The sequence below is a fragment of the Azolla caroliniana genome, unplaced genomic scaffold (genome assembly GCF_043228905.1).
Source record: "Azolla caroliniana isolate FFs.n. ecotype wild unplaced genomic scaffold, voAzoCaro1.0.p SCAF_17, whole genome shotgun sequence".
NCBI lineage: Eukaryota > Viridiplantae > Streptophyta > Polypodiopsida > Salviniales > Salviniaceae > Azolla > Azolla caroliniana.
The window spans coordinates 5867743-5892647 of record NW_028230452.1 but is presented as its reverse complement, the minus strand read 5'-3'; the positions used below and the strand labels follow the sequence as shown (position 1 = coordinate 5892647).

Below are 24905 nucleotides of genomic sequence, written 5' to 3'. Positions count from 1 at the left end.
TATTAACACATGTAGTCTAATGTAAGAAACTTAGTAACAACTGTTGTGATTCCTTTCTTGGCTTTTCAGGAATCAAGTCACTTTGATAGAAAAAGGGTTTAATTGGACTTAGCAAGATGGTAAGCTTTTTCTCTTTCCTCACAAACTTCAGAATCTGAGTTTTGTGATTAACGTGATCCTTCAAAGTGGGAAGTTGCGTTCATGTGAATCACGATTAAGATGTTACTAAAGTAAGATTTTTGTAATATAGGTGAAGTTTACTATTGAGGAATTGCGTAGGATTATGGACAAGAAACATAATATCAGGAATATGTCAGTGATTGCTCATGTCGACCACGGTTAGTGTTGATATCGTTGAATAGTTTATGCACGTGGAAATGTTGCTATCCTAAAGTTTAAAATTTTCATGATGTGGTTAGTTTAGATCATTGATGATCAGTGCCTCTGGCTGAATTATGTTTCTTCTATGTTTTAATGGGGATATTTTTGGAGTTTTTGATGGCATGAACATTTGTTTAGACGCGATTATTTTCATGCATTAGTGCATTATTGGGCTAGTATAGTTCATCATCAACATGATTAATTGGCGAATGTCAAAACATCATTGTGTTCAAATGTCTTTTCTTGCATGAAATGTCATTGTTTTAATGGAATTTATTGTGGCTTTTTTCTTTCTCTAAGGTAAGTCTACATTGACGGATTCCCTTGTGGCTGCGGCTGGTATCATTGCTCAAGAAGTGGCGGGCGATGTGCGGCTAACTGATACGAGACAGGATGAAGCTGAACGTGGCATTACAATTAAATCTACTGGGATTTCCCTCTATTATGAGATGACAGATGCCTCTTTAAAAGACTTCAAGGGAGAAAAGGATGGAAATGATTATCTTATTAATCTCATCGACTCTCCAGGCCATGTTGACTTCTCATCAGAAGTCACTGCAGCTTTGCGTATTACTGATGGTGCTTTGGTTGTGGTTGATTGTGTTGAAGGTGTTTGTGTTCAAACGGAGACTGTATTGCGTCAGGCCCTTGGTGAGAGGATTAGGCCTGTTCTTACTGTCAACAAAATGGATCGATGCTTCCTTGAGCTTCAGGTAGACGGGGAAGAAGCTTATCAGACATTTCAGAGGGTTATTGAGAATGCCAATGTTATCATGGCCACATATGAGGATCCACTCCTTGGTGATGTTCAAGTCTATCCAGAGAAAGGCACTGTTGCATTCTCAGCTGGATTGCATGGATGGGCTTTTACGCTCACTAATTTTGCAAAGATGTATGCTAGCAAGTTTCGTGTTGATGAATCAAAGATGATGGAACGTCTCTGGGGAGAAAATTACTTTGATTCTGCTACAAAGAAGTGGACCACAAAAAATTCCGGGTCTGCAACGTGTCAGAGGGGTTTTGTTCAGTTCATTTACAACCCAATCAAGCAAATCATTAATATATGTATGAATGACCAGAAAGAGATGTTGTGGCCTATGCTGGAGAAACTTGGAGTTACCATGAAGGCTGATGAGAAAGAGCTCAGGGGTAAACCCTTGATGAAACGAGTAATGCAATCTTGGCTCCCAGCAAGTGATGCACTGTTAGAAATGATGGTCTTTCACCTTCCGTCTCCAGCAAAGGCACAAAAATACCGTGTTGAAAACTTATATGAAGGGCCGTTGGATGATGTTTATGCAAATGCAATTAGAAACTGTGATCCTGATGGTCCCCTTATGCTTTATGTCTCTAAAATGATTCCTGCCTCTGATAAGGGTCGATTCTTTGCTTTTGGCCGTGTGTTTTCTGGAAAGGTGTCTACTGGTTTGAAGGTTCGTATAATGGGCCCTAATTTTGTTCCTGGTCAAAAGAAGGACTTGTACACCAAGAGTGTTCAAAGAACAGTTATTTGGATGGGAAGAAGGCAAGAGTCTGTAGAGGATGTACCTTGTGGTAACACCGTGGCCATGGTTGGCTTGGATCAATTTATAACCAAGAATGCGACCCTTACCAATGAAAAGGAGGTGGATGCTCATCCTATACGTGCAATGAAATTTTCTGTTTCTCCTGTGGTGAGAGTTGCTGTGCAATGCAAAGTTGCTTCTGATCTTCCCAAGTTAGTCGAGGGGCTGAAGAGACTAGCTAAGTCAGATCCCATGGTTGTCTGTACAATTGAAGAGTCTGGTGAGCATATTATTGCTGGTGCTGGTGAGCTACATTTAGAGATTTGTCTCAAGGATTTGCAAGAGGATTTCATGGGTGGTGCTGAAATTGCTGTATCGGATCCTGTTGTTTCATTTAGGGAGACTGTCCTTGAGAAATCCAACCACACAGTTATGAGCAAATCGCCCAACAAGCATAATCGTCTGTATTTTGAGGCGAGGCCTTTAGAAGATGGGCTCCCTGAGGCGATTGACGAAGGGCGGATTGGCCCAAGAGATGATCCTAAAGTTCGCAGCAAAATCTTATCCGAGGAATTTGGTTGGGATAAAGATCTGGCTAAGAAGATATGGTGTTTTGGCCCTGAGACTACTGGGCCAAACTTGGTGGTTGACATGTGTAAGGGAGTGCAATACTTGAATGAGATAAAGGATTCTGTTGTGGCGGCGTTCCAGTGGGCTACCAAGGAAGGTGCTCTAGCTGAGGAGAATATGAGAGGGATAGCATTTGAGGTTTGTGATGTTGTGTTGCATGCTGATGCTATTCATAGAGGAGGTGGGCAGGTGATTCCAACGGCAAGAAGAGTAATGTATGCTGCTCAGCTAACTGCAAAACCCAGGCTTTTAGAGCCTGTTTACCTTGTAGAGATACAAGCACCGGAACAAGCTTTGGGTGGTATATATGGAGTTCTTAATCAGAAGAGAGGGCACGTGTTTGAAGAAATTCAGAGACCTGGTACACCATTGTATAACATTAAAGCGTATCTTCCTGTTATAGAATCGTTTGGATTCTCTAGTACTCTTCGTGCTGCGACATCGGGGCAAGCTTTTCCACAATGTGTGTTTGATCATTGGGACATGATGAATAGTGATCCGAATGATATCGGTTCTCAAGCACATCAGTTGGTTATTGATATTCGCAAGAGGAAGGGACTTAAGGAGCAGATGACTCCTCTCTCCGAGTATGAGGACAAGCTGTGATACGTATATATATACGCATATACATATATATGCTTAAAGTTGATGATGCTCGATGATAATCTTGGATCTTTTTTTACAAAATTTCAAGAGTATACAGGAAGGGATGAGTTTTGCTCTCCCCCGGGAACCATACCATATACTATGTTATGGATAGTGTTTTACGTATAACCATACCATATAATACTATGTTATGGATTGTGTTTTGATCAGGACAAATGTTTATGTTTTGAGATTTTTCTATATAAATTTTTTATTATATTTGATGATCTAGTTTTGTAGGTTAGTAAATCTTCCGCTCTTGTTTAGTTGATGATTATGTTGTGAAAGTGGTCTTTTATGCTATCGCCATTGTATTATTTTCTATGGATGTATAGATACTGTTTAATGTAACTTTGTGTCATAGGAGGATGGTCCATCCTACCATTTGAATAGGTATATTATATACATTTGTTTCTTGTAATACATTTCCAATATACATTTTTAAGGGGAACCATTGCAAACTACACTTTTATTTTTATTTTTTTCCAAAACAATACCCCTTCCATTAGTTATAAATTATAAAATTTTATAACTAAGAATGTTATATTCAAATCATTGAAGGGACTCGATCTTTCCATCTTATAATCCTAGACTCGAGAAAGGTAGAGGACGACCATTGTTTGGTGAAGGCTAATTGTTGTCTTTCGGCTCCATTGGAAACCTATTCTCTATTGTGAGCATGTTTTTTTTAGCTTGATTTTATAATAAATTATTAGAAGTTTACAAAGTCAAACGATACATTATGGTAGAAGGTATTCTTCCAAACATTTCTTAAAGGACATTATTATTTGTGGGCTTTGTGAAATAGGGTTTGTATTTATGGCTCAAAGAAATCCAATCATATTCAAACAAAGAGCATGGTTTGTCAAGGGTGAATGATTCCAAATTTGTAGATTGCAAACGTATATTGTAAAGTCCCTTATGAGTTGTGTAGAGTCTTGACAAATGTGAGGTTGTGATGGCATATATAGTTCATGCATTTGTACAACCATAATGTATGAAAAGGGTCAACCCTAGTTAATCTCAAATAGATCAATTTGTCAGAGACATCAGGATGGTCACTCAAGGCATAGAAAATGCATCAATAATGTATTTCATGTTGGCATTATCACCAAAAATAGTGTGCCCATTAGATAATAATGGAATAAGGTAAGTCCAATTCAACACACAATTTTTTCATTGAGAACCTAAAAGGCAAATGACATACATATTTGGCTTGGGAGGAGGGTGGATGTTCATTTAAGATGATGAAAAGATAAAACTTGCCATGTACTCAAAAGGAAGAAAGGACATTTCAGAACATTGAGATGTGGCACAAGAGAATCGGCCAAGTTAACCTACAAAATTTCGGAACATGCAATCAAAGGGAGTTGCCAACGAACTCCCAATTTTCAAAGAAAATCAATGAAGCATGCCAATCCGAGAAGAAACATTGTCATCCACTTCCACAAGAGTGGAATTGATGCAATGACGTCGTAGATGTCATTCACTTGGACAAAACTCACTAAATCTACAACATTTGACGGATGTAGATAATATGTCACCTCCATTGAAGATCACTCTTGTCATACTTGTGTATTGTATTCTATGCAACAAAATAATGAAGTTTTCACATACTTCTTTTTTCTTTTTTTCTTTTTTATTAAAGAAGGTTCACCTTGGTATTAATGGAAAGATGCCAAAAGGCTACAACGAATTCATACAATATATTACAACCGTTATATCCACATCAACCAGAATGCCAAGTATCACAAGCCCTCATGGAAGTTGTTCCAAGATGGGGGGTGGAAAAAGCCATCTTGGTGGAGCATATCTCCACTTTATTCTTTCTCCAAAAGAGATGAAAACCTCAGCGTTTTTCCAAATTTCTTGAAACTGTTGTTGTCTACAAATCACAACCTTAGGCTCACCAGTTATTGCATCATATTGACCTCTTAAAGTGTGTACGAGCATTAACCATACCTCTTTGACTAAGTCAACCGCATTTTGTTTAACTTTCTGAAATACACATTTACATCTAGCCTTCCACAATACCCAAACGACTAGAGAAGATATCATAGACCATACCATACCCTCTTCCAAACAACGATCTGATGTAATATCCGAGATCTCCAATACATGTCTCCCATCGGAGAGGAGAAGGAACTCACCATACTCCTTTTCATAGTTTTGAATTTCCTTAGCCAATCTTCCCCATGTGTACACCTGCCTACCATAAATAGGATATAATTTTTCACATACTTTAGTGTATTCATGAAGCCTATAGTGGAAAAAGAGATCGAATAGAAGATCCATTGCCTCATATTTGATGATAGCGGAGACTACTTCTTCGATGAACTCACAGAATTCCTCCGAAGGCTATGAATATTGTTTGCAAATTTACTGTTGGTATATGCAATAATAGAACGTTGAGGAAGAGACACCATATTATGTATATGAGAAGAACATGGCACACATATATTGGAAAGTGTTTGGAACATCACATATGTGCATGTATTGCATGAAGGGGGGGGGGGGGGGGGTCTCTGGGGCTGGAAGGAACCCGGATCTTTGTCCGGACAAAAGGCTTTTTCTTGGATGAGCCAAGTGTGAAACCGCCATTCAAGTTTAGAAACCTTCAGCTTCTCCTTCCATTCGAATCTGTGGGGCTGGAAGGAACCCGGATCTTTGTCCGGGCAGATGGCCAGTTAGCCATTCCTTTTGTCCGGACAAAAGGCTTTTTCTTGGATGAGCCAAGTGTGAAACCGCCATTCAAGTTTAGAAACCTTCAGCTTCTCCTTCCATTCGAATCTGTGGGGCTGGAAGGAACCCGGATCTTTGTCCGGGCAGATGGCCAGTTAGCCATTCCTTTTGTCCGGACAAAAGGCTTTTTCTTGGATGAGCCAAGTGTGAAACCGCCATTCAAGTTTAGAAACCTTCAGCTTCTCCTTCCATTCGAATCTGTGGGGCTGGAAGGAACCCGGATCTTTGTCCGGGCAGATGGCCAGTTAGCCATTCCTTTTGTCCGGACAAAAGGCTTTTTCTTGGATGAGCCAAGTGTGAAACCGCCATTCAAGTTTAGAAACCTTCAGCTTCTCCTTCCATTCGAATCTGTGGGGCTGGAAGGAACCCGGATCTTTGTCCGGGCAGATGGCCAGTTAGCCATTCCTTTTGTCCGGACAAAAGGCTTTTTCTTGGATGAGCCAAGTGTGAAACCGCCATTCAAGTTTAGAAACCTTCAGCTTCTCCTTCCATTCGAATCTGTGGGGCTGGAAGGAACCCGGATCTTTGTCCGGGCAGATGGCCAGTTAGCCATTCCTTTTGTCCGGACAAAAGGCTTTTTCTTGGATGAGCCAAGTGTGAAACCGCCATTCAAGTTTAGAAACCTTCAGCTTCTCCTTCCATTCGAATCTGTGGGGCTGGAAGGAACCCGGATCTTTGTCCGGGCAGATGGCCAGTTAGCCATTCCTTTTGTCCGGACAAAAGGCTTTTTCTTGGATGAGCCAAGTGTGAAACCGCCATTCAAGTTTAGAAACCTTCAGCTTCTCCTTCCATTCGAATCTGTGGGGCTGGAAGGAACCCGGATCTTTGTCCGGGCAGATGGCCAGTTAGCCATTCCTTTTGTCCGGACAAAAGGCTTTTTCTTGGATGAGCCAAGTGTGAAACCGCCATTCAAGTTTAGAAACCTTCAGCTTCTCCTTCCATTCGAATCTGTGGGGCTGGAAGGAACCCGGATCTTTGTCCGGGCAGATGGCCAGTTAGCCATTCCTTTTGTCCGGACAAAAGGCTTTTTCTTGGATGAGCCAAGTGTGAAACCGCCATTCAAGTTTAGAAACCTTCAGCTTCTCCTTCCATTCGAATCTGTGGGGCTGGAAGGAACCCGGATCTTTGTCCGGGCAGATGGCCAGTTAGCCATTCCTTTTGTCCGGACAAAAGGCTTTTTCTTGGATGAGCCAAGTGTGAAACCGCCATTCAAGTTTAGAAACCTTCAGCTTCTCCTTCCATTCGAATCTGTGGGGCTGGAAGGAACCCGGATCTTTGTCCGGGCAGATGGCCAGTTAGCCATTCCTTTTGTCCGGACAAAAGGCTTTTTCTTGGATGAGCCAAGTGTGAAACCGCCATTCAAGTTTAGAAACCTTCAGCTTCTCCTTCCATTCGAATCTGTGGGGCTGGAAGGAACCCGGATCTTTGTCCGGGCAGATGGCCAGTTAGCCATTCCTTTTGTCCGGACAAAAGGCTTTTTCTTGGATGAGCCAAGTGTGAAACCGCCATTCAAGTTTAGAAACCTTCAGCTTCTCCTTCCATTCGAATCTGTGGGGCTGGAAGGAACCCGGATCTTTGTCCGGGCAGATGGCCAGTTAGCCATTCCTTTTGTCCGGACAAAAGGCTTTTTCTTGGATGAGCCAAGTGTGAAACCGCCATTCAAGTTTAGAAACCTTCAGCTTCTCCTTCCATTCGAATCTGTGGGGCTGGAAGGAACCCGGATCTTTGTCCGGGCAGATGGCCAGTTAGCCATTCCTTTTGTCCGGACAAAAGGCTTTTTCTTGGATGAGCCAAGTGTGAAACCGCCATTCAAGTTTAGAAACCTTCAGCTTCTCCTTCCATTCGAATCTGTGGGGCTGGAAGGAACCCGGATCTTTGTCCGGGCAGATGGCCAGTTAGCCATTCCTTTTGTCCGGACAAAAGGCTTTTTCTTGGATGAGCCAAGTGTGAAACCGCCATTCAAGTTTAGAAACCTTCAGCTTCTCCTTCCATTCGAATCTGTGGGGCTGGAAGGAACCCGGATCTTTGTCCGGGCAGATGGCCAGTTAGCCATTCCTTTTGTCCGGACAAAAGGCTTTTTCTTGGATGAGCCAAGTGTGAAACCGCCATTCAAGTTTAGAAACCTTCAGCTTCTCCTTCCATTCGAATCTGTGGGGCTGGAAGGAACCCGGATCTTTGTCCGGGCAGATGGCCAGTTAGCCATTCCTTTTGTCCGGACAAAAGGCTTTTTCTTGGATGAGCCAAGTGTGAAACCGCCATTCAAGTTTAGAAACCTTCAGCTTCTCCTTCCATTCGAATCTGTGGGGCTGGAAGGAACCCGGATCTTTGTCCGGGCAGATGGCCAGTTAGCCATTCCTTTTGTCCGGACAAAAGGCTTTTTCTTGGATGAGCCAAGTGTGAAACCGCCATTCAAGTTTAGAAACCTTCAGCTTCTCCTTCCATTCGAATCTGTGGGGCTGGAAGGAACCCGGATCTTTGTCCGGGCAGATGGCCAGTTAGCCATTCCTTTTGTCCGGACAAAAGGCTTTTTCTTGGATGAGCCAAGTGTGAAACCGCCATTCAAGTTTAGAAACCTTCAGCTTCTCCTTCCATTCGAATCTGTGGGGCTGGAAGGAACCCGGATCTTTGTCCGGGCAGATGGCCAGTTAGCCATTCCTTTTGTCCGGACAAAAGGCTTTTTCTTGGATGAGCCAAGTGTGAAACCGCCATTCAAGTTTAGAAACCTTCAGCTTCTCCTTCCATTCGAATCTGTGGGGCTGGAAGGAACCCGGATCTTTGTCCGGGCAGATGGCCAGTTAGCCATTCCTTTTGTCCGGACAAAAGGCTTTTTCTTGGATGAGCCAAGTGTGAAACCGCCATTCAAGTTTAGAAACCTTCAGCTTCTCCTTCCATTCGAATCTGTGGGGCTGGAAGGAACCCGGATCTTTGTCCGGGCAGATGGCCAGTTAGCCATTCCTTTTGTCCGGACAAAAGGCTTTTTCTTGGATGAGCCAAGTGTGAAACCGCCATTCAAGTTTAGAAACCTTCAGCTTCTCCTTCCATTCGAATCTGTGGGGCTGGAAGGAACCCGGATCTTTGTCCGGGCAGATGGCCAGTTAGCCATTCCTTTTGTCCGGACAAAAGGCTTTTTCTTGGATGAGCCAAGTGTGAAACCGCCATTCAAGTTTAGAAACCTTCAGCTTCTCCTTCCATTCGAATCTGTGGGGCTGGAAGGAACCCGGATCTTTGTCCGGGCAGATGGCCAGTTAGCCATTCCTTTTGTCCGGACAAAAGGCTTTTTCTTGGATGAGCCAAGTGTGAAACCGCCATTCAAGTTTAGAAACCTTCAGCTTCTCCTTCCATTCGAATCTGTGGGGCTGGAAGGAACCCGGATCTTTGTCCGGGCAGATGGCCAGTTAGCCATTCCTTTTGTCCGGACAAAAGGCTTTTTCTTGGATGAGCCAAGTGTGAAACCGCCATTCAAGTTTAGAAACCTTCAGCTTCTCCTTCCATTCGAATCTGTGGGGCTGGAAGGAACCCGGATCTTTGTCCGGGCAGATGGCCAGTTAGCCATTCCTTTTGTCCGGACAAAAGGCTTTTTCTTGGATGAGCCAAGTGTGAAACCGCCATTCAAGTTTAGAAACCTTCAGCTTCTCCTTCCATTCGAATCTGTGGGGCTGGAAGGAACCCGGATCTTTGTCCGGGCAGATGGCCAGTTAGCCATTCCTTTTGTCCGGACAAAAGGCTTTTTCTTGGATGAGCCAAGTGTGAAACCGCCATTCAAGTTTAGAAACCTTCAGCTTCTCCTTCCATTCGAATCTCTGTGTGTCTCCTCCTCCTCCTCTGCCAACAGATCAGAAGAAACACAGAAACACAGAGAAGAGAAGAGAAGAGAAGAGAAGAAACGCCGACATCTCTCCGCCATGCCCAGCTTCTCATCAAGACTGTCTCTTCCATCCACGAAGAGACTAACCCTGCAGAAACCCCTGCTTCTCTTCAATTCCTGCCATCGCCTTCGTCACCACTTCAGCTTCAGATCGAAATCTTTCTCCTCCTCATCTTCATCCTCATCCTCATCCTCATCATCAGTATATTCGCCTACTACCAACACGACAGATCATGAGTATCGTGTGCAGATACAGATTCCTTTCTCCACACATCTCCTGCCCAATGGACCCCCGTCTTCGACCTCCCTCACTCATAAAGAGGAATTGCTTCAAATGTATACAGATATGGTTACTATCCGAATCATGGAGATTAGCGCAGACCAGGTACAAGATCATAATCTTCTTACAGATTCCATATTTGGTTTTTTCCCATTTCGTGACTTCTATGCTTCAATGGTGCCCTTCAACATCGCACACACAAAAAAAAACAAGTGAGATTCACCTAAATATGCTTATACCTATGAGAAAATCATAAATTTATGCTGGCTTATTTCCAGCATTATCTATATTACCAATGTCGGACATCCTATTCACCTGTGGTGCTCTTTTAATTAACTAGAACCATTTCCTAATTACGCATCCAGGGTATAATTTGTGGATTCACTCTTTAACTTGATGTGATTAGTATTCTCAGCTTTGACAAAGGATACATGGATAATTTTGTTAATAAGAAAGCGTGCTTTTTCTCAATCTCTCTTACATATAAGCATATCTAAAAACAGAAAAAGAACAAATTTATATCCAGAACTTTATTTGATACTTCTCCTTTGTAATGGCAAAGCGTTGCATTTCTTTCACTTGCTATTTGTTTTTGCAGAAGTTGACAGTTAAACTCCTCTGCAGAATCTGATTCGGTTAAAAGACCATTATTATTTTGTTCTTTAAAACATTTATCCTAGAATTCTCTTTTGCTGATAATTGTCCGTCATTTTCTCTAGTTATTTAAGTCTCAGAAGGTTAGAGGATTTTGCCACCTCTATGATGGGCAGGAGGCAGTGGCAGCAGGTTTGAAGGCTGCTCTCACTATGCAGGATCCAGTGATAACAGCGTACAGAGACCATGGAATTTTTCTGGCGAGAGGTGGCTCTGTATTTGTATGTTTTTTTTCTTAGTATCTGTATGTTTTGATCTTATAGGGTAAAGTTACTGTGGAATCTGTGTAGTGATATACATACTTTCTCTTTTAAATTCTACATCTTTTTATAAGATTGAGCAGTGTGTTTGTTTGTATTAAGAATGTTATTGCATTTTTGTTTTAGGAAGTGTTTGCTGAACTCATGGGTAAGAAGGCAGGATGTTCTGGTGGGAAAGGAGGTTCCATGCATCTTTACAAGAGGGAAAACAATTTCTTTGGTGGCTGGGGCATCGTAGGCACTACACCGCCTCTTGGAGCTGGACTTGCTTTGGCCCTGAAATGTTCGAAACAAGAAAATGTGGCTGTTGCAATCTGTGGAGATGGGGCAGATAATCAGGCAAGCCTTTTTTTATCCTTCCATACAATAGTTAAAGTACTCTTCTTCAAAATCATTTTGGTTTTCTTATCTTTTCCTTTCGATTGTAAGCTGTTCTTTCTCATAAATTAAGACCACGTTGTGCTGAATAATTTATCCTATGCTATTGACTGATTTGCATAAAGTGTGTATCCATTCTTTAGGCAGTGGGCCAATCCACTTCAGGAATTGTGTGCCTAGGGAATGATTTGTTTCTTGTTGTAGCTTTACCATTTTGAACTATTTTCATGCAATTCAATAGCCCCTTATACCCAAAAGATTTCATGTATATCCAAGAAGCACGTCAGTCATGAGTCTCTCGCCCTTCATGCATAGTTAGTTGTTTCACATGTGTCAAGCCTTCGGTCGAGGAAAATTTCTTGTTTGTAGAGAGAGAGAGAGAGAGAGAGAGAGAGAGAGAGAGAGAGAGAGAGACTCAGATAGAAGATAGTACTCATCGATTTATACAATGTCCAATTGCTTGTCAAATTTGGAGTTACATTTCTCAAATTTGGCAAGTTTTATCACGGAGTTATTTGACACCTAGACAATGGGTGTTTGCACAATTTACACAGGCTGACCCAAAATCAGAGATGGAGATTGTTTTCCTATTTTTGAGATATTGGGGATTGCGTCATAATTGGAACATGCGCAACGCTTTTGTATTCAATGGTAGACATGGAGTGAAAGCATATCTATGAAAGTTAAAGGGAGTACTAATGTGGCAATTTTCTTTATCGGAACAAGTGGTGGAAATTCTTTCCTCGGTGGAGTGTTCGTCTTGCCTATTGGCAATTCAACATGTTCCACTACCCATGTAGTGTAGTGTGGTTAGTGTGTGACCATACTCCATTGTCACACGTATTGTAAGTAGTGTTTTTCACACACATTTATTAATATAATTGTGTGTTTTCACCAAAAGAGAGAGAGAGAGAGAGAGAGAGAGAGAGAGTATTCCTGGCAGGGTCAAGTATACGAGATTAAGAATATGGCAGCTTTGTGGAATCTTCCCCTTATTCTGTTGATAGAAAACAACCATGTATGATCTATCATGTATATCCATTTCCATAGCTTGAAGTCAATTCGGAATTGATAAGATGTCTTTATTATTTTTATTATTATTATCATTAATCAGTATGGCATGGGAACTGCGGAATGGAGAGCATCAAAAAAGACAACATACTTTGATCGAGTTTCTTACTTACCAGGGATAAAGGTGGCTAAAGCAATCTGATGTTCAAACTAGAATTGGTTGCCTGAGAAATAATGGGATTGATGTAATCAACAGGTTGATGGGATGGATATTTTTGCAGTGAAAGAAGGCGTGCTCTTCTGCAAAGAACATTGTTTAGGAGGAAAGGCAAGAAAATTCCACTATAACATTCTTGAAGAATCTCGTTTATAGTATTCTCCTGTTGAAATATTTTATGCCACATGCATTGTCCTGTTTATTAAACTTGCAATCTCTTTGATTATATAAACTCAAGTGTGAAAAACTAACTTGCCATTTCCCATATTCTTCCACTGAAAACATTATATGCAAAAATACAGTTTCTCCCTCAGTAACATATCTCAAGATTGTAGTAGCTCCATAATCCTATAAATTTCCTTCTGCATTGCCTTCAAGTTTATCATTTATTATTGTCCCAGACATTTGTTTCTTTGGGTTTTTAGTATTGTTTCCTTCTAGTTTATTGTCTATTTGTTATTCCAAACTGTTGATAAATCATTTCCCGTGGTCTCTCATTTGCATTAACCATTTGTATGTGTATGCTGTATATGTGACAGAAAGAAAACTCATCTTTTTTACCTCGAATATCAAGGCCAAACTAGTCAAACATAGTTTCTAGAGCCCACAGTGATCATGTCAAACTTCGAACTGTCAGCTCTGAATTTTTCTTTTAAAAAAACTCTTTGCATGTCTTCAGGGCCCAATAGTGATCGAATGTGATACATACCGGTATCATGGTCACAGTATGTCGGACCCTGGCAGTTCGTATCGGTCTCGTGATGAAATCAAGAGTGTTCGGCAAGCCAGAGACCCGATTGATCACTTGCGAAAGATTATCTTGAAGGTATTGTGTTTTTCTCATAAAGTTATCTGAACGGAGTCAGTGTTAAGTTTCTAAAACAGATTCATGTTATCAGGAAGATGTGTTTTCAGAAGAGGAGCTTAAGACAATCAACAAAGAAATCAAACAACATGTTGGTGACGCATTAATGAAAGCCAAACAATTGCCCGAGCCTGAAGATGGTGAACTGGTTACCAACATTTACGCGCATGACCAAGGGCTTGTAGTTCAAGGTTGTGATCGAAAGCACTCGATCTACAAACTAGCATAGACCAGTCGAGATTGGCACATACTTGTAAATATTGTAAATGCTGTAAACCAAACTCTCAATAGCTTATGAATTAAAAGTGAGATCCCAGAGTTGTGACAATCCGCAATTGGATGTGATTTTGAAATCTATGCTAGAATGAAATGAAAGCGTCTTTGTGCTTATATATGCATGGTACCTTGGTTTTTATGACATTTTGTTTGGAAATTCTACACTTACCTAAATTTGTGTAATGATTTTGGATTAGTTTAGGCAGGCACCGCCTCACCATTTCAGTGTTGTAGTTTCCCATTAAACCCCAAAACATCCCCTGGCAGAAATTCTAGGCTAGAAATCAAACCTCCCCAGCTCGCCCCATTAAAAAACAATCTCATGTAGACAATGAGGCATGTCTCTCTTATATGTATGATAGTAAGTTGTTTAGGTTTATGATAGTGAATATTGTGACTTCTATGTTGCATAGGCTGGAATTCTACTTGATTACTAGCACATTACCATTCATCTTTTGAAGTTCCATAATTTTGTGTCATTATTTGCAATCAATAACTTATACAAGGAGAAAGTGTAGGGTGTTCCCCAAACCCTAATTGAGTATGTGTACATCATTATTTCATCGTTTGAAGTTCCATAACTTAGTATTTTCTGCGATTGTGCATCCAGGTTGGGGAAGTTGTGTATGGTGTCCCCTTGTCTAGATCATGAGATGTACATTACAATGATAGATGGGGATGGTTGAGATATTAATATGGCATATTCCCCTTTGTATACACGAGTATGAAAGAAGCTAGCTAGCTAGCTACACATGGTCAAAATGCCCTTTATATAGTGTAACATAGTCAAGCAATTCCATTTGAAAGATAGTATGTTGGTTGTACCTCAAATTGGAAATGTCAATTGATAAAACTATTATTTGCATTGCCTTTTGAAAGACAATGTTACGTTGAATATGTAAACTCCATTTTTCTGTAAGATAAAACATTGAGTTTGTACGCAACATGACTGAATTGGCAATGTGCTTAATTGCGTAGGTTTAATTAACAATCAATGTTGAAGAATTAACCATTTAAGAGTGAGAGGGGAGACGAGTCAATATAGATTAGTAATGCACTTAACAAGTAGTCTTTATAAATATGGTGTCATATTGCGTCAATAGTTCCCTTAATCACCTTCTTTTGACCTTCCAAGTGGGGTGCATTACAAAGCTTTTATAGGTGTGGGTGATGTAGAGTGATCATGCCCACTATGTTCATATAATCTCTATTTATTTTGATTTGCCTCTTTAATGAGCACACGTTGAATATCTCATTCAACTAGTTTTTTACTGTTCTAGGAAATGACGATTACATGTTGCTTATCATTGGTTAATTACACACTACACCCTTTATAATGCAAGGTCTGCTCAATTACAAAAGCTTGTTGCATGACCAACACCTAGCACACTCGTGGGACTATGGCTTAGCATGAATGAACCCAAGACAAAAAGAAATTGGGATGTTGTGCCAACAAACATCCCCTATGTACTCGAAATGATTAATGGTGAGGGGACTTTTCCAAGAGTATCAATAATCACTTTTGTTGTTTTAGATATCATAGCATACAATACACTTACTATATTATAATGCTACTCTAACACTATTTCCCTGTCATGTAATTAGAATAGTGTAATTTAAATTTGTCACTTTTTACCATCCACTTGTGTTTATTGGAAGTTGATATAAAGAATCGTGTGTTTGTCCAATGGTAGCACTTAGTCCATGTGTAAAATGTATATCAAGGGAAGATGATGAAATTGTTGAGCAAGTTTGAAATCCCGATCGAATTTGTATCACATCATGTCTTCTTTCAAATGGAGTATGGGGATGTCAATGTGTATTTGGTTGTACCCTAGCATTCCATTATTATAATTGAGAGAGATAACCCATGTGGTTGCTACTTCGATGAAACGATTGTCGGATGGGGATCTTGAAGCTCGTGTGTTCAATCCCTAGAATATATTGTGGCATGTAGTAAAGTTGTGGAGGTGATGGTAAGGTAATGGTGTATTTGTCAATCATAATATAATTATGATGATTGACAACTACTATAAAGCAAAGTCCTCCTCATTTCATTTCAAGGATGAGAATCAATGCCATTGTACTATAGTTTTATCCCTATATGAAATTCAACTTGTAATTTCCATGATGTTTTCCATTGATTCAAGTTTAGAGTTTGTCTTTCTTTAGTTCCAATTAAGGAATCCAAACTATATATTTTAATCTTTGTCTAACACGTGTGGTTATTAATTGATGACATGACCTAACATATGGTTGCATTTGTACACACTTTTTGCTTTTGCGTTGGTTCCTCAAATAGGGCAATTTTTACTTGACCTAATTTACACACTCCTTAAATTGTGTTATGAAGGGGGGTTTCCACATGAACCTTTTTCTTGATGTATTATGTGGCAAAAACATTGACATAAGAGTACATCTCTACATTCATATTCATAATCATTTCTTATTTAACTATTGAGCATGAGAGCTTTATGCAAAGTTAACCCAAGGTCATGAGAAGAAGTATATGATAGGATTATGAACCTTATTTATATGAGTTAACCTTCTTTATGCAAGTTAACCTTCTACCTATATGTAGGTGGTGGATGACCAAATGGTCATCCATGAGCCAATGGCCACACTATTTGACTTTTTGTGTCCATTAATGTATGATTGCATGTAAGTATTGTAACACGAGTATAGTTTTCAATATTTCAATGTCTTCTTGTCTTTTCAACCCCTCATATTCCACTCTCATAATTGCAAATATGTGAGATCAAACCTAAGTATCATTCACATCATGGAAGCAAACTACATTGGTAGATGTTGGTAGGCACGTATATTGACGATCACAACTACCATTTGTATATTTATGTCACGAAGCTTTTTTATGTTTTAAGTGTAAAATATGCCCTTCACATTTTCATGTTCTTTTAATTAGGATCACTCTTCATTTGTAAAAGATGACACTATACAAAACATAATGGGATGATCTAATGAGATTGTAGAGTTTTCCTTCTTCTTCAAATGATGTAAACAAGTTGAACCTATCTTAGTTGCAGTGTCTATGATGATCGAGATTTTCAATGGAAGGTCATCTCCCTATGTGCAAGTGTATTTCTTGACCATAATAAGAGCATCACGTTGTTGTCCACAAAGTAATATGTTCAAGATTATATTAGCTATAACATTTTATCTCATTATCTGCTCTCTACCATACTTGAACATATTTCATGATTGCATGTCAAACATTGTAACACAAATTGCACATAATATGAATGCACATACCGCCATATAAGTTTTGAAAGGGCATTAGGTTCCAATATATAACTCTACAATCCTCAATTCCAATACAACAATCAATTCGAGTGCATCCAAATCAATGGTTTGCTACCAATAGATCCAAGCAACTTGTTTGCTTTCCTTTTAAATATCGTGACTTGTGATGTTTGCTCCTCTCAAGTAAGCTCATTATAACTGCCCGTTCTTATTAGTCATGGCAATATCACATCACATGTTTAAACATTCGGATGAACGACAAGAGGTTTAAAAAGTGTTATTCCCACTATGTTCGATTCATTCAATCCATGCTATCAAAAGACTCAAGACCTCGGGTGTTACCCAATGCAAATTACGTCTTCACTTTATTTTAAAGCATTCGGGGGATTTCAAGGAGCCAATGTATGAACGTTAAGGGTACGTTGGTCTCGAATGATGTCCGAGCCAGGGAGTTGGGAGTCCAAGAGGGGCAGGACGTGTACAATGAATGGCCAACAGATGGCTGTCAATAATCGTGACGAAATGTAAAATAAACCGAGTATTGAGAGATATAGATCAGTCTGTTCTAGAACATCACGAGGAGATTGAGTGATTAAGGTGGCTAATTAGGATGACATTAAGATGATAATTATATGTATGTATGTATGTATGTATGTATGTATGTATGTATGTATGTATGTATGTATGTATTTGTATGTGTTGATGGAGAGTCGGTGTAAATAGACTTTAAAAAGCCTGTCTCTCTTTCTCTCTCTCTCTCTGACGGTATATAATCGAAACGCGAGGAAATAAAACAGAAAATCGCCATCGCCATCCCCATCTCCATCCCCATCGCCAAGCGCATTGCCGAGAAATCAGTACTGCACACCGCACGCAGATGAACAAGTATTTATCAATCCTCCCTTTTGTTTTCGTTCTTTTGTTCTTTGATCGCTTCATCCCACGAATCTCTAATTATGTAACTAAATTTCCTTCTGCCGAACTTGGTTGTCTCCTTTTAACCTATTCGTTCTGCTACAGTTTGATTTTCCTGTCGTATATTTCGCTCCTCTGTCTTCTTCTTGCTACTTAAAATTGTACAACTCAGATGCCATTAATCCATTCTTTTTAACCACATTTTGGCGAACAGTGTAAACAATAGGATCTTTTTCTTCTTGATTATCTTCTTTCAGTTTCGTTTTGTATTGCATTGTATCTATTCGAATCTGTTTAAAGTTTCATATCTGACTAATATTTCTTCTGTTTGGGGGTCTATCTCAGCATGTATTATATGATGGCGCTGTAAGATATTTACATCAGAGGTTTTGCTTCAAATCTCCTTCAAAACGAGGCAAATTCACGGCAGAAATTCCTAAAGTCACATGCTATAAAAATCGGAGACTATATATTCCATCATGACAATGGAAACCTTTGCTACACCATATCCTGTGGTCTTCCATGATGGAGAGAAGGAGCATGATAAAGGATACATTGGTGTACATTCTGTGCTAACATTCAAAAGATTTCAAAGCCTTCTGACTCAGAAGGTAGGTCTTCCATCAGGACAAATGTCTGCTGTTTTCGTCTGTAGAAGAACATCAAAAGACACTATAAGTGATAGTCGACAGAAATTGCCTATCAATGAGAACACTAATTTCAGTATCATCTTGAATCAGCATAATCCAAAGTGGGAGAAAGATTGTCATTTCTTAGTTACCACTAAGAAGTCAAAGAAAGAAAGGAAAGGCACCACAGGAAAAAGAAGAAGCACAGATCAAGAGGAAAATGGAGAGGAATTTATAATATGCCATTCTTTGGATCCTGTACAAAAAGACAGGAATCATATGAGCTGTACTGATTTGGTTAATCATATAAACACAAAGCAATCACTTACTTTGGAGAATATGTTAAGTAGTACTAATGTAGTAGATATGGACGATGTAAAATCTCTGGATGATAAGATTGAACCAATAGCTCTTATGGACGGAATGGGATATAATCGGCCAGCCCGAAAAGGAATGGTTGATACACAACAATCTGTGGATCTTTTGCATTTAAATGGTGATCCACAGCAACCAAATTTATTTGGAGATTGCAATTCACAAATTTGTCGTGGTTCTTCTCAAACAAATATTCAATCATCCCAGGGGTTACCACAGACAAGGCAAGAACATAATAGTTGGTCTCATAGAGCTGATCATTATACTAGTCTCCAGTGTATGATGAATTCAGGGTTTAATAACCAGCAATCTTCTCCAGAAAGAAAAAGTAGGCTAACTCTGATTCCAGATAATTCATCTTCATCATCTCGAGTAGTGCCTGATCATCATCAGAACATCGTGATGAGCTCACCATCTGCACCACATGCTAATTTGATCACGTCTCATCATGTAAAGTTACTCAACAGATCAGATCAGAAAATTTTACTGACTAGAGGAGAACAGCAAGCTGCATTAATGAACTCAAGCCCATTAGTATCGACTACAGCTATCAATAATGCTCGATTGCATGAGAAGATGTATAATATGGAGAAGCAAATAGGAGCAAACATGGCAAATATATTGTCTCGTGGACGAGGTATTTGCAACTTCTATCCAAGGCAAATATTGCAAGATGGAGCTAAACAGTGGTCGAGGAATCATAATGTCGATCAGCCGAATATGTTCCTTAGAGATGATCATAGTAGTAAGTCATGGCAATTGTATCATCACCATCACCACCACCACCACCACCATAACCTGTCCATCAAGGCTAGTGAAGACTTCCAAGAAAGATACAATGATGCTCTCTTAGGGAGGCCTTCTCTAATCCAGAGTAGAGATGGACTTCTGAACCCTAATGTTCTAAGTAAAGATGATCACACAACGCTATCATCTCCGGTCTTCTCTTCCACAGGAGGGAATAATAATATCGTCCTCCTGAAGAATCCTGGTTTAGTGGTATCAGGAACTCAGAATCCTAATCTTCAGAAAGCTCAGACCCATTATTGGAGTTACAATACGAATGGTATGATTCATCAGCAACAATCACTAGCTTCTTCTGATCTTCACCAAAATGTATATAATTCGAAGATTGGAGTGAATGCTACAGTAGATATGTCCAAAATAAGGGGGCTCGTATGTAGCCTTAATTCTGACTATCAGAATAACATAAACCACACATCATCATCAGCAACAATATCATCATCATCATCATTAGCTCGTGGTGGACTATCATGTCAGCTGTGCTACAAATTTCGAGAGAGTAAGATTGATCCCCCACCATTCCATTTGTGTGTTCAGGACAAGATAACAGTGGGTTTTAGAGGACCATCGCCAGCAGGACCTATAGAGAGGCCAGCAGCCAAAACCAGTGTGGAATTCATTGCTGCAGCCTGATATGATTTGTAACTATCTTCAAAATGCCCCTGACTAGTAGAGTTATGAGCTTAACAATTTATAGCAGCCCACCATCCATCATCATCTTTTTTTATTTGAGGATTCTGAATTGCATCGTCATCAGTCATTGTCATTGTCTGCATCATCAACAGTATGATTAGTAATTCTCTTCAAACAGCCCGACTAGCAGAATTACTAGAATCACCAGTGTATAACCCACAAATCGTCATCATCACCATCATTTTGATTTGAGGATTCAGAATCGTACCATCATCTGAACCTGAATCGTCCTTCATATTCAGGGATGATAACTCTAATGATATATCATCCACAAAAGGTTAACATCTACTACAGAGCTAATTATGGATGCTGGAAAACGTAATCGCTAATCTGAATGAACAAATAAAAAAAATATAGACATTGAAAGATAAACAAACAAAATAAATAAAAACACTAATATGGGCATAAAAGAAATAGGACTTGTGTATTCAATATCTATCCAAATTCTGTGTCAAACCGTGGATTTGCCATTGTTTTCTTCCTACAATACATACAATATAAAAAGTCTCGTCATCTCTTAACAAATACATGTAAGTTTCATGATCAGAAAGATATATAAAATAGATTTGAGATCAATTTTGTTTCATAAGCTGTATGTAATATGAGTTTAGAAGAAGAAGAATGAGGAAGAACTTCTAATCCTTCAACATGATTAGACATGAACAATGCCGTAAGTACCTCGCTCAAATGCGGAGAAGTGTTTTACTCGAAACAACACAATAATGTGACAATCATCTGCTTGAGTCTACTAAATAAATAGCTTCATCAACAGTCAAGCTCTTTTACTTGTTGAAGATTGGTTGCAACTATTCATTGGTCATCCAACAATATGAAAAAATTTGGAGTTGTTCCAACCCTTTGGTTAGTGTAATAGGCGTCTCTTTAGAGAAGAACGGAACATGACCATGTGGATGTGACACATTCTATAAGTCACTCTTAAGTAAGATGGCTACAAATAAATTGTAAATTAACAAAGTAAAGATTAGACTAATATGGTAAAGATAAGACTAATAGGTTTGGCCTTGTAATAGTTAAATTGCCCTATAAGATGGTGCAAGAAATGCTTTGGGGGTAATTTGTAAATTAGCCAAGTGTGTTTGGAATATGGTTTTATTGATGTGGTGGGAGAGCTAGAGGGAGATATAGAAAAGAATAGATTTTTTATTGTCCACAAGGACACCAAATTTGACCTAAATTTGGGACCAAATAAATATTGTGGTGTCCCTTTCATGCAAGAGCATGCATTTGAACACACCACTCTTTTAGCCACTCCCGTTTAGCACATCACCCATTTTAGCACACCCTTTTAGCACACCATTTTGGGACACGTGTAGCTAGGCCGTCCCAAAATGGGTTCTTTGTATCTTATATATATTGAATGATAAGTATGAAGCTAGGTAGGCTGGTTTTGTTTCCTTTTATGTGCATTTCACATAATTGGTGGAGAAGCGGGCTCAAATTTTAGCCACTACTACATTGTTCATGGCATCCCAATTCCCTTCCGCCGCCTCCAACGTCGATACCCCGATGGAGCCTGAGTTCTCGCAACCTCACGCACGACCTCCCCCTTTCCAAATGGAGCAGCTCCTGGAACTCGTCTCCAACATCATGCTTCAAATCAGCCATACGAATCAAGCTATGCTCTCCTTCCTCTCCGCTCACAACGACCGCGCGCAAGATCGTCCAGATTCCAAGGTGCGCCCGAAGTCCTTCTTCGGATTGCCTTCCCAGGATGTCTTAGCTTGGTTGGATCATTTTGAGATGATCTCTAGTTACCATCGATGGTCCGACGAGCGCAAAGCTTTGGAAGTTCGTACCCTGCTCGAAAACGTCGCCGCCACTTGGTACGTCCAACAATCAAGCGACGTGACTGAGAATTGGGTGATCCTTCGGGATCTCCTCGTACAAAACTTCGCCCATCAAAATTCAGCCCAAACGGCGTTACAACAACTCGAAACATTGCAACAACAAGCACACGAACCCGTGGGACAATTTGGTGTTCGCCTCAATCAACTCCTCATTCGCGCTGACCCTACCATGCCCGAGCATGTGAAGCTTTTCTTCTTATGGCCTCGTCTGCGCCACGACATCACTCGCCGCGCTCGGGACCAAGGTACGCAGACATTCAACGACACCATCCTCATCGCCCAACGAATCGAAGCTTGTACATTATCTGACACCCAACCTCGTTGGCCCCATCCATCAGCCACCGACTCACGCGCCCAATACCAAGGCGCGGCCCCCATGGACATTGATGTCCAAAACATGCAATTGCAGGCTCGCCGCAACCATCCCGATTGTGATAGCCAAGGGCGCCCGAGGTGTTTCTACTGCCACAATTATGGACACGTCCGACGTCAGTGCCGGAAATTGCAACAACAATCTCACAAGCAACAAGTCCAGATAACTATGGCTGACGCGGCATCGTTGGCTGAGCTTCCGGGAAACTGACGTCCGGGGTGCTGATGGAAGAGCCAACCCTCCACATCCAAGCGTCTGCCTCTTCTAGTTCGAGGGTATGCACCGCCCTCGCCACCATTAATCACTGCACCCACACCATCTTATTAGACACTGGTAGTAGTATATCTTCTATTAGCACCGCTTTAGTACACCGATTAGGTCTCCCCACATCCACTGCTCCTTCCATCCAAGTCCTTTTTGGCGATCACCAACATCTTTACCACTCTCACACACAAGCCCATTGCACCTTCACCTTAGGCACTATCACCTTCTCACATCACTTTTATGTCTTGCCCCCCCACCAACTCTTCCCCCTCACCCTAGGTTGTGATTGGTTCCTCAAGCGCCGCGCTGTGATTGATTTTGAGGCCCACAAACTTCTTGTCCCACATGCTTCCCCTATCCCTCTTCTACAAGATAGCTCCCCTAGCCCCCACCTTAGCCAAGTTTAGGTAGCACTTAGTCCACAAGAGCGATTGGTCTCCATCCGCCAATTATTAGCCCGTTTTCCATCACTAATCCTCCAACCCACACATGCTCCTACTGTCTCTTTCCCAGTACAACATGCCATTCGTACTGGGGAGGCCACTCCGATCCGCATGGCTACCCGCCGACGTTCCCCTCTCGACCATGATCGCATTGATGCGGTCGTCACCGACATGCTCACCAAAGGTATTATCGTTCCTTCCACCAGCGATTGGGTTTCGGAACCCCACCTCGTCAAGAAGGATGATGGCACCTTCCGCTTTTGCATCGACTTCAAGCCTCTTAACAAAGTGACTATCCATGACCTCTACCCGCTCCCTCGCGTGGACGACCTCTTGGATCAAATTGGTGGCTCCCGTTATTTCACCTCCCTAGACTTAGCCTCGGGATATTGGCAAATCCCCCTAAAACCTTCTGACGCCCACAAGACCGCATTCCGCACACGCCGCGGGCTATTCCAATTCACCCGCATGCCGTTCGGCCTGTCTGATGCTGGCAGCACATTCCAACGCATGGCCAACTCCATTTTTGCCGCCCTTATCAACAAAGGTGTCCTCCTCGTTTATCTCGATGACATCCTTATCCACACGACCACTTGGGAGGACCATCTACAAACTCTCGCCGAAGTCCTCGCTTGCATAACTCAACATAACTTGCAGCTCCAATGGAAGAAGTGTCGATGGGGAAGCACTAGCCTCCGTTTTCTCGGCTTCATCATCTCTGGTGACGGAATCCGTATGGACCCTGCAAAGGTAGCAGCCATCAACGACTACCCTCACCCCACTTCAGTCAAATCCTTGCAACGTTTTTTGGGCATGATCACCTTTTCCCTTCGCTGCATCCCAAACCTTGCCTTGGTCACTTTTCCCCTTCGCCAACTCTTGAAGAAAGGCGTGTCATTCAGTTGGGATCCTGCTTGTGAAGATAGCTTTCGTCGCCTTAAAACCAAGGTCAAGGAATCGGGGTTGCTCGCCCATCCTAACTTTGACTGACCGTTCACGTTGCAGATAGACGCATCAAACCAGGGGTTAGGAGCCGTCCTCTTGCAAGCCGATTGCCATGGGCAAGAGAAGGCGGTCGCCTTCATTAGTCAGACTCTCACGTCGGCTGAACACAACTACTCAACCACTGAGAAGGAGCTACTTGTGATTGTCTGGTCTTTCCAGCGTTTTCATCCATACCTTCATGGTGGACAAGTTACGGTTGAGACCGACCACCAACCCTTGCTTTCTCTTATCCATCGACCTCACCCCCCAGGCCGCTTGTTGCGATGGACGCTAGCACTTCAAGAGTATCAGTTTACCCTCTCCTATCGGAAAGGTGCAACCAATTTGGTCGCTGATAGTCTCTCTCACGCCGACTACTAGGCTGTCCAATTTCTCCCTGAGACATCCGATCTTCCGATACCATTGCCACAACTCGCTACGCTTCAACAACACGGCCCCATCATCCAACAGATAATCCATCAGTTGCGCTCCCTCCAACCGTTTCCCTCACAACGACGGTTCATGCTCCGCGATAACTTGGTATTCTTCATTCAAGCGCATCACGAGCCTCGTCTCTACATCCCTCA

The 24905-nt window shown here is 41.2% G+C and overlaps 3 protein-coding genes across 3 annotated transcripts; all 3 read left to right on the top strand.

Annotated features, from left to right (window-relative positions):
- The first annotated feature begins 250 nt into the window (after window positions 1-250).
- On the top strand, window positions 251-3161 carry LOC147853000 (elongation factor 2-like). Its single transcript, XM_087333589.1, has 2 exons — window positions 251-338; window positions 682-3161. The coding sequence occupies exons 1-2, from the start codon at window positions 284-286 to the stop codon at window positions 3120-3122; spliced, it is 2496 nt and encodes an 831-aa protein (XP_087189715.1). The 5' UTR covers window positions 251-283; the 3' UTR covers window positions 3123-3161.
- Window positions 3162-9753: 6592 nt separating this feature from the next.
- LOC147852999 (pyruvate dehydrogenase E1 component subunit alpha-1, mitochondrial-like) lies at window positions 9754-13761 on the top strand. Its single transcript, XM_087333659.1, has 8 exons — window positions 9754-10153; window positions 10768-10923; window positions 11089-11301; window positions 12284-12358; window positions 12455-12535; window positions 12608-12679; window positions 13248-13394; window positions 13468-13761. Exons 1-8 carry the CDS (start codon window positions 9806-9808, stop codon window positions 13660-13662), a joined length of 1287 nt encoding a protein of 428 aa, XP_087189785.1. The 5' UTR covers window positions 9754-9805; the 3' UTR covers window positions 13663-13761.
- Window positions 13762-21961: 8200 nt separating this feature from the next.
- On the top strand, window positions 21962-22952 carry LOC147852998 (uncharacterized). Its single transcript, XM_087333691.1, has one exon. It carries the CDS (start codon window positions 21962-21964, stop codon window positions 22835-22837), a length of 876 nt encoding a protein of 291 aa, XP_087189817.1. The 3' UTR covers window positions 22838-22952.
- The last annotated feature ends 1953 nt before the right edge of the window (window positions 22953-24905 follow it).